The 10377-nt window shown below is 37.6% G+C and overlaps 1 protein-coding gene across 1 annotated transcript; it reads right to left on the bottom strand.

Moving 5' to 3' along the window:
• Positions 1-1326: 1326 nt before the first annotated feature.
• On the bottom strand, positions 1327-2688 carry LOC122049145 (probable purine permease 11). The gene is made up of 2 exons (XM_042610584.1): positions 2559-2688; positions 1327-2488 (listed from the first exon to the last, which is right to left on the bottom strand). Exons 1-2 carry the CDS (start codon positions 2593-2595, stop codon positions 1431-1433), a joined length of 1095 nt encoding a protein of 364 aa, XP_042466518.1. The 5' UTR covers positions 2596-2688; the 3' UTR covers positions 1327-1430.
• Positions 2689-10377: the final 7689 nt, after the last annotated feature.

The following is a 10377-nucleotide window of genomic DNA, read 5'->3' as shown; positions in this document are numbered from 1 at the left end:
GTGAATACCTATTACAAGAAGGTTATACAAATGATGCTATTTGTCTGTGCATTTTTAAAAAATAACAAAAGAAGGTTTTGCAGTTGTGGTAGTATATGTCGATGATCTAAATCTTATATAGACTCTTGAAGAGTTCAATAAGACTGTTAATTATTTAAAATGTAAATTTGAGATGAAAGAACTAGGAAAGATAAAATTTTATCTTGCATTGTAAACTAAACATTTACCGGAAGGAATATTTGTTCATCAGTCATTATATACAAAAAGATACTAAAATACTTTTATATGGGTAAAGCACATCCATTGCTTTCACCAATGGTTGTTCAATCACTTGACACTAAAAATGATGCTTTTTGTCCACTCTAAGATGGAGGAAATGTTATTAGTCTAGAAAGACCGTACCTTGGTGAAATTGGTGCATTATCATATTTTATCAATTGCACTCACCCAGATATTGCTTTTTCTGTTAACCTTCTAATAATATATAACTTTTCTCCAAGTCGATGACATTGAAAAGGTGTAAAGCACATATTTTGTTACTTTCATGGTATAATAGACATGAGATTATTTTATTCGATAAGATCAAATTTATCTTTACTACAATATGTAGATATAGGTTATCTTTTAGATCCACATAAAGTTAAATCCCAAATAAGTTATGTGTTTATATAATGAGATATTGTTATATCATTGAAGTCAACAAAACAAGCTTTAACAGTAACATCATCAAATCACTTTGAAATCATTGTAATACATGAAACAAGTCAAGAATGTATATGGTTAAGATCCATGACACTACATATTCAAGAATCGTGCCGACTAGCAACAATTAAAGATACCTCGACGACTATATTTGAAAATAAAATTGCTTGCATTGCACAACTAAAAGGAGATTGTATTAAAAGGGATAAAACATAGATTATTTTACTAAAATTTTTCTACACATATGAACTCCAGCAGAAAGATAATATTGATGACTAGTAAATTCATTCTAATAACAATGTAGCTAATTTATCATTATAAATATTTAAGAAATTAGTACATAAGATAGAAACGCATCAATTAAAATATCTTTAATGATTAAAATCGAGAAAAGTATCTCCTGATGTACTATTTTTTCTTCATTCAACTTTTTCCGCTGAGTTTATTGACAAAATTTGATTTGATTTTTGATTGGTATAGCATTGCATTCTTTTTTTTCTATACCACTTTATCTATCCTATAAATAAAAGTGTTCGAAAGACAATTTTCTTTTCTTTTACTATTCAATTATAGCAAAAATATAATAATTATTACAAAATAAATAGTTATTTCTAATCAACAAGGTTAAACATCGTCTTAAATAAAAATATTTTTAAAAATAAAAATAGATGGAGACTAATGAAATAGTATTTTATTATATATATATATATATAAAGGCGCCTGAAGGTCTATTCTGCATCGGATGTAGCTGTCATGGCGTTGTTCGTCTTCTGGTCGTCCAGATACTGCTGGTAGACGTAGGAAGCGAAGCCCCAGATAGCCATCAACAAGGTGATCACCATGAGGCCGTCCATCTTGTCGCCAAAGAAGACGACGGCAAAGATGGGCACTATGGGCAACGCCACCGTCCCGACGACATTGGAGAACAGAGACGACACCATAAAAACCAACCCCACTCCCCCCACCGACGATACCTGGTTCGCCACTGCCGTCCCTACCAGCGTCATCAAGTACGCCGTCTTCCCCTTCCTGTACGCGTCCACCTCCCCCCTTATCTCCCCGGCCTCGCCGCTCGCGAACAGACCCACCACGGCCGCCGTCGCCGCCACCACCGACGTGCAAATCTGCAGCTTCAGCACCACCGTGAAGCTCACCGACTTGAACACCTTCTGGAACAAGAGCTGCACCAGTGAGAGGTTGAACGCGGTCAACGCCGAGCCGGCCAGCGTCAGAATAAGCCCCAGCGCGAACTTCCCCCTTGGTGCGTCGCCAGAGTCGCCGGAGTTGACACCGATGATTGCCGCCGAGAAGGTCACTATCACGGCGGAGTTGATGATGAGGGCGGTGATCTTCTGCCCGTTGAGGAAGTAGGCGAAGACCACGTTGAAGGCCAACTGGGAGGCGCTGATCAACGAGAAAGTCGAGACGGGGAGGTAGCGGAGGCCGTAGCTGTACATTAGGCTGTTCCCGGTGCTGTAGAGGCCCAAGCCGAGGCAGATGGCCGCCAAAGTTCTAGCGGGCACGCCGATCTTGGAGGCCGGTGATCTGTAGGTCAAGAGGATGAGGGGAATGAAGAGAACCGGAAAGCCGGAGGACTGGGAGATCGTCGACATCCATTGGCTACTACCGCCCTCGCTGTAGTAGAGCCGTCCGAGCAGCGCGACCACTGTCTGTCCGGTAAGGAGGAAGAAGATGTTGGCGACCACTAGGAGCCACCATCGCCAGCGTATCAACCCCGAGGCCGGCGGCAGTGCCACCGGCGACGACGGTGTCTGAGATTCTTCACCTGCATGAATTAAAACACACTAAGCTACTCCACATTGACCGCGAAATATAGCGAGTGCAAGCTCACCGACCATTAACAACAAGCAGGACATCGCCGGTGTTGCTCATTGAGATCGACCGAGATGAGAAAACATAAAAGGGCGTGCACTGTCGGATACAGTACTTAATTGTTATGGTTGGTTGGATTAGAGCAGGTTTATAAAGGACGGGAGCGGCGAATTTTCGATGCTGTAGGAATGCATTTTCACAATTTAATTCGATCGATTTGGCTTTTAACAGGTTTTGGACATTCCAGTCAAACTACAGGAGCTTCGATGATTTGACACGCATGGGAGGACGATGAATTTGACGGAAACCGGATGAAAAATCGATTTCGTTTTTCTGCGCAGAGAACATCTTCTACTTTGACACGTGCGTTTGAACACTGTTCTCGTGATGGTTTTTGGTTGTCAAAAGTCAAAGGCTGTTTTTTTTTCTTCTTCCAAATAATACAAGGACGTCTTTATTTTCTTTTAATAAAATGACGCTCATCTTATTATTCAATCGGTATAATTATTTTGAAAAATTTTTCTCGAAATGCGTAATTAAATATTGAACTTCTTGATGACTAATTATATACTTAGTAATTGATAAAAAAGTTTTATGGATAGTCGATAATTTAAAGACTAGTAATTGAATTTATAAAAAAAAAAAATTTAATTACTTGACTTTCTTTAATCAATCAAATGCATTAATTAAAATAATTAAGATTTTATAGTTGATATATATATTATAGTAGTTATAATTTTATAGTTGTAATAATACATATTTAATATATTAATTGTGGTCTGAATATAATTATGATTTTATAGTTGATATAATATGAATGATAGAAATTTATATTATAACAGTTAAGATTTTTGATATTCATATTATAGTGGTTAAAAAATTAGTTACTATAATTATTATAATAACTATGAAATTATAAACTAAGAAATTATAATGATTACAATATAAATTTAAGTTTCTCATTTAATATTCATATGTTAGATTGTTAGTTGTATCATATGCGAACGATTTTATAACTAGATTAAATTAGAAATTAGATAAAAAAAAAATTTAGATAAGAAATAATTTATTAAAAAGCACTAAAGGAGAGTTGGGTGAACCACTCTTTTAATTATAAAAAAATAAAAAAAAATTAAAGTGGGACGTTCTAAGATGATTTTAAAAAAACAATATTTGTATCCTAATTTTTTTCCTTTGTTTTTTACCCGTCGTTTTGAAAATGGAAAAAGGATTTAAGGCCGAGTAATTTAAATGTTCGGTCAATGGATTGAATCAGACCGTTGGGGTCTGTTACCTGACCGTAGGAGCCGGTGAGGGTGAGGGAAGAATAAAAAAGGAAAAAGAATTTTTTTTATTTTTTTTATTTTTGAAAGGAAGTGAGATAGGGGAGGTAAGCTAAAGAAAGTTAAGCTTTTAACTTTTTTTTTTTTACTCATAAAATAAAAGAATTTTTTACATTTCGATTTGGAATGAAAGAAATGGTAAGGAAATTAAAAAAAATTATATTCCAATTTTATCTCAATTTTATTATATTAATTCTAAAAATTATTATTTTAAATATTATTTACGTTGCAACGAAAAACACTGGTACCGCCCGACGCTTACATTCCGTCAACGGTGACTTCGATACTGACACCAACTTCAACGTCGACACTAAATGCGACGTCGACGCCGACTACAACGCCGACGTCAACAAATGAGCTATAATTGCTTGAATGTGTAAGTCGTGAATGTGTAAGTCTTAACTAATAAATGTATACAAGATGCATTAGGTTCTTAAGTGTGTAAGTTTTTAACAAAAGGGAGGATAATTTTATAACTTTATATATTTAACCTTTATTATCCTTACTTTACTCCCAATACAGTAACACATGTTATATTAATGAACTTTCTCTCCCTCCCAAATAAGGAGAATATAAATATTTTACTTTACCTCCCTTCCTCTTCTATTAATGAACCTTCACCTTCGCTCGCACCATCCAAATAGAGGGTAACTATTTATATCAGCGATCAGACAAGTATTTCATACTCTTTCAAACCATTGACGCCACATAATAGCATTGAATTAAATGTTCATAAATAAATTTGAGGGTCAAAACTTGGCGCGTTTGAGTATGCCTTTTTTGATGTTTTAGCCACCTGCACTAATGGCTAGTAGCTATACGTGATTTACCTCTTCTATGTTAGTCTAGGAATGGGTTGGTAGGAACGCCGGGGGCAAGTGAATTACCTTTTGCCACATGAATAAATTTGAAATTCAATTTAATAAAAGTTTATTTATATTCATTCAATATATTAAATAAACAAGATTATATATATATATATAGAGAGAGAGAGAGAATTGTTATCCTACAGACTTATTGCTACGGACTTGTTGACATGGCAAAATCGTGTCATTTTTTTTCTAAAAATATCTGCGTGATTTTTTCCCCTTTCTCCTCCCTCCTCCGATGCCGCCGTCCTCTACCGCTACCTTCCACCTGACTCCGCCCGCGGCACCTACGCCACCATGCACCAGGACATCTGCGCCCTCGCCTTGGAAAAGGGCGTCCCCTTCATCGTCGTCCAGTTTCCCAGGTGCGATTCCGGAGCCAACACGGAGATCGAAAAGGCCGCTCGGAACATCGTCCCACAAGTCATTTCGCAGGCTCCGTGCTCGGTGGGAATCCTGATCCACCACGGGCTGACCAGCTCCAGGCCGCTTCTCTCCGAGCTGTTCCTCTACTCCGTCAAGGTCTTCTTCTGGGGCGGCAACGACGACCGGGAGGCCCTCACCTACGTCGTGCGGATGGCGCGGCACCCCGACGTGAGCATGCTGGTGATGCGGTTCCTGATGCAGGGGGAGGAGGCGGCGAAGGGAAAGGACTTGTCGTGGGATGACGTGATCTTTAAGGAGTTCGTCAGGGAGACAGCGGGGTACGAGAGGGTCACGGTGGAGCAGGTGGCGGAGCAGGACATCAACGATACGGTGGAGGTGATCAAGTCGATCGGGAGCGAGTGTGACTTGGTGATGGTGGGTCGGGTGCAGTGCGCGGAGTCGATGCTGGAGGAGACGCTGGGGAAGTGGGTGGAGACGCTCACGCTGGAACTCGGGGCGGTCGGTGATATGCTCGCCTCCAGCGATTTTGCCAACTTCTCTTTCTCTGTTCTTGTTGTTCATCAACATACCTGAGAAACATATGTATCCATCTACGATATATCAAACTCGATAGATCGATCGATCGATTTCTCTTCTGCCAACGTAAATTCTTAATTCCTCGCAGATCGCACGCATGCTACAAAGCATAGAAGAGCAGAGCCTGAAAAAATTTATTAATTTTAATATATATATGGCGCGATTTAGAAAAAAAATGATGTGATATTGCCATGTCAACAAGTCCGTAGCATTCCGCAGCAATAAGTCCGTAGGATAACAATTATATATATATATATATATATATATATATATATATATATATATATATATATATATATATATATATATATATATATAAGATTTTGATATCATGCGCGCGCAGGATATCAGTCGTTTTATTTTTTATTTTTGGATTAAAAAAATAATTAAAATATTTTTTTAAAATTTTATTTCTAAGGTTCAGGCTTTGGGTTATAATTTTTAAGTTTTTTTTTTTTTAGATTTTACCTCTAGGGTTCAGGCTTCCCAATTAGGTTATAGTGTTTGGTTTAAAAAAAAAATAAAATAAAATAAATTTAAGTATTTATTGAGTATTGTAATATGTTGAGGAGATATATTAATGTATTAGAAATTTATATAAGGAAATGTTAATTTTTTTAATTGATTTTTTATTTAAAATATTAAAAAATCAAAAAATAAAAAAAAACCGAGTGATCTCTTGCGCGCGCGCACAGTCGCGCACTGTGTGAGCGCGTAGGAGATCACTCCTCTCTATATATATATGTTTAGCTCATTAATAATAAAAAAGATTATGAATTGTATTGAATAATATTTAGAAATAATTTTTTGTAAATCATATTTATTGATAAAATTCTTATCAACATCAATATCAACATGATAAATAAATCAAAGAAACTTTCTAAATAAATAAATATTATCGAACTTAATAATCAAGTTTAAAATTATAAAATTTTCAAATAATTAAATAAGCTTGAATTGAGAGCTCGTCTAAAACGAACCAACCTTAAATCAACCTTGAAGCAAGTTCAAGGGGCAAATGGAGGATGCTTGATATCTTTGGCGTAGTGGTTAGGAGTCGATCAATTCTCAGAAATTAATGACTCGAGGTTTACCTCAACATGCACCTAATATCTGTATACCTTCATTTACATCTCTCCAAATCTGCGGGGGTACTAGGGGAGTCATTAAGGTAGCGGACCAGTTCACCAGCCCTATGGAAGGCGCCTTTAACCAAACAGATTTTGCCATTGGCAGTGGATAAACTTTTATCCACTAGCGCCTTCTATCCCAGGATAAGATTTTTCAGGGACTATAAAATGACCCCTGAACCTAGGAAATAGAACACAACACTTGTAATTGAATCTTCTTGAGGTCTGTTCTATAATTGAGTGTGTGAATTGCTATAAAGAGGCTTCTTCGCCTGAAGGAGACTTTTAGTTCGCGTTTAACTTCTTTGGATTAATAACCTCCCCACTTGTAACCAATGTTATTCCCCCCCTCCCGCCGTCGTCGCCGCCCTCTAGCCGACCGCTACCGGGACCAAAAAGTGGTATCAAAGTTAAGTTCGCTTCAGGAGGACTAACCGCTGAATGAAGCACATGAGATTGTCGGATCAAGCATCTACCCACCAAAATTCGAGGGGGATTTTGCTAAATGGAAGAAGAAGATGGAGGTATTTTTCAAAACTAATTTTGGTTTGCTTTTAATAATGGAATTTGGTTTTGTAGCACCCGAAGGTAAAGAAAAATACCACTGGACCAAAAAAGAGCAACCCGATTTCGTGACAAATGACACAGTAGAGTTTCATCTGCTAAGCATCTTACTGCCACAAGAAGTCAACCGGATCGGAGCCTACGAGTCTGCAAAGTGGCTCTGGGAGAAATTCCTAGAACTACATGAAGGAATCTCGAAGGCGAAACTCGCAAGACGGGATCTACTCAAAAACCCGATCAACAACATCAAATTGGAAGAAGGCAGAAATCGTTGCACATCTTCACTCAAGGATCAAGGAGCTCATCACTGGACTCACAAATCTCGGAGAACCAAATTTGCTAAGGTACGCTCTTAACGCATAACCTAGAAATACTGAATAGGCATCATCAGTAGATGCTTATTATATATCTAAAGATCTAGATTCAACTACTTTAGAAGAATTATTTTCAACTTTTGAAGTTCATGAAATGAGATGTGCAGGTTCGAAGAAGGAGCATAACATTGCCTTAAAGGAAAATGCAGACGAATAAGATTTAGAATCTTCTCTCGATGATAATGAAACAACACTGATGGTACGTAAATTTAAAAAGTTATTTAAAATTAAAAGATTTAATCAAGTGTAGGGTAGAAAAAGAAGGATAAAATGCTACCACTGCAATGAAGAAGGGCATGTGAAAGATAAGGACAAGAGTAAGAACAAGAAGTCGACCCAAGCATGTTGGTGCAGCGGAGGTCGGCAAGAGGGGGGGGGTGAATTGCTCCTGAAAAAATAAATATACCCTCCTCGTACTTTCAACTTAATTAGTGCAATAGCTAAATAAAACAGTAAAAGAAAGACACAGGAGAATTAACCTGGTTACAACCAAGGAGGTTGTTAATCCAAGGCAGTAGAAAAAGCGCAGTAAAAAAAAATCTCCTTTGCTGAAGGCGGAGAAGCCTTTTACACTTTAAAAGCTCAGAACTATTGCTAGGAAACACTACAGATTGAATGCTTGAGTTGATATTGAATTCTTAGCTCCAAGGGCCTTTATATAGGTCCTGGAAATCCTATCTCGAGGCTCCAAGGCGCCTCTACGAGGGTCCAAGGCGCCTCTATGGGAGTCAGCGGATAAAACTTTATCCGCGCGCAGAACGGTCACTTTGACTGGTTGAAGGCGTCTCCAACCTGGCTGAAGGCGCCTCCAACCTGGTTGAAGGCGCCTTCAACTTGGTTGAAGGCGCCTTCAAGCTGGAGGCGCCTCCACTCAGGTTGGAGGCGCCTCCAAGCTGGCAGCTCAGCTCCTTTGACTTCGTTTCCAGCTTGTTGCGACTTCCGATGCTCCGATCTTTTGGGTGATTGTGGCCAACCGAAATAGGGCTCACCCGAACCCAATTTCCGGCCTTCCTCGAGCAGCCTTCCGTCCCGGCTTAACGTCCCTCGAACGCTGCGCACGCTCTTCACGCGCCCGTCGACTCCCTTCCTGTGCCGTCCTTCTCGCTAGCTGCGTCTTCCGCTCGACTTCCTATGTTCCTAAGCTCCTGCACACTCAGACACAGGGATCAAACACAGCAGGACCTAACCAACTTGGTTGACCACATCAAAACTACCACGGGGTCCAACAATCTCCCTCTTTTTGATGTGCATCAACCCAAGTTCAAGTTAGGGTTAAAATAGACATAAAACGTAATTTTAAAGAAAAATTACTAAACTAACAAGTTAAGTATAATTTTTGCAATTAGTAAAATTGCAACAAAAAATAGAAAAAGAAATTTAAATTTTAAATTTTTTCTAACTCCCCCTAAACTTGTACTTTTCTCTCCCCCTTTGATCACAACAAAAACGGGGTTAATAAAAATAGAGAGAATTATCCAACAATATGTTAGGTAAAATAAATGGTTCAAAAATATTCCAAGTAAGAATGAAGTTTTTGAAAATTTTCTAGGTTTAAAAATGAATTTTTCAAAAAATTATAAGTAAAAAAAAATCCTAAGTAAATGTTCACGGGTTCCCAAAAAAATTTTTTAAGTCAAGTGAATGAACTTTTAGAATTCTCAAAAAAAAATTCTAACCAAAAAAAAAATTAAGTTAAAAAAAAAATTCTAAGGAATTTTTGTTTATTTTAACAAATTTTTGATAAACTTTCAAATCATTAATTTAATTCTTGTTTAATGCTTTTTCAGAAAGATAATTAAACATTTTCTTTCAATATTTTAGCTTCCAGGTCGTGACGAGGCATTAGGCCTTCTTGGTTATTGGAGCAACAACCACTTCCTTAGACAAAGCTTCCATAAGGAATTTCAATGTTTAATTTTCTCACTGTAAGCTTTTAATTTTTGAAAAATTAATTAAGCACAGATTTTGGAACCCAATAGAGGTTCCTTCCTACAGGATTATTCAAAAATCTAGGGGGTACATAGTTTCTTGGTATTTTCCTAAGTTGACCTTGATGCTTCCTTATATACCAATTTAATTTACCATAAATTCTTAATTTTGAATTTGGAAATTGATTTAAGCATGCATCATATTTCAGTTTTTCAATTTCTAATTTCAAATTTTCATTTTCTGATTTTAGATGATCATACATTTATAACGGGCATGCTCTTGCTAGGTTTAACTTTAGTTCAACATTCTCTTTTTCTAATTGATCTAACTCTTTAGAAAGAGACTTGATAAATTTAAAAGATTGAGTTTGGGTTAAATTGCGTACCTTACTTACCTGGTCTGGTGATGCTCCCCCTTCACTGCTGCTTTCTTCTTCTGATGTTCCTCCCCCTTCATCGATGCTCATTTCTAAGCTAGACGTTTCTTCTAGCTGATGGTTGGCCATCAGTGCTAGTCCCGAGAATTCTTCGACTTCGGAGTCGGAGAACGACGAATCATCCCACGTGGCCTTTAGATTGTGTTTGGGTCGAGTGGGCTTCTTGCTCCTTTCCTTACTTTTGCTCTTCAGTTTTGGACAGTCATCTTTGATATGTCCTTCTTCATTGCAATT

Source organism: Zingiber officinale, chromosome 2B (genome assembly GCF_018446385.1).
Source record: "Zingiber officinale cultivar Zhangliang chromosome 2B, Zo_v1.1, whole genome shotgun sequence".
Taxonomy (NCBI): domain Eukaryota; kingdom Viridiplantae; phylum Streptophyta; class Magnoliopsida; order Zingiberales; family Zingiberaceae; genus Zingiber; species Zingiber officinale.
The sequence above is the reverse complement of the archived record's forward strand: the minus strand, read 5'-3'. Positions and strand labels throughout refer to the sequence as shown.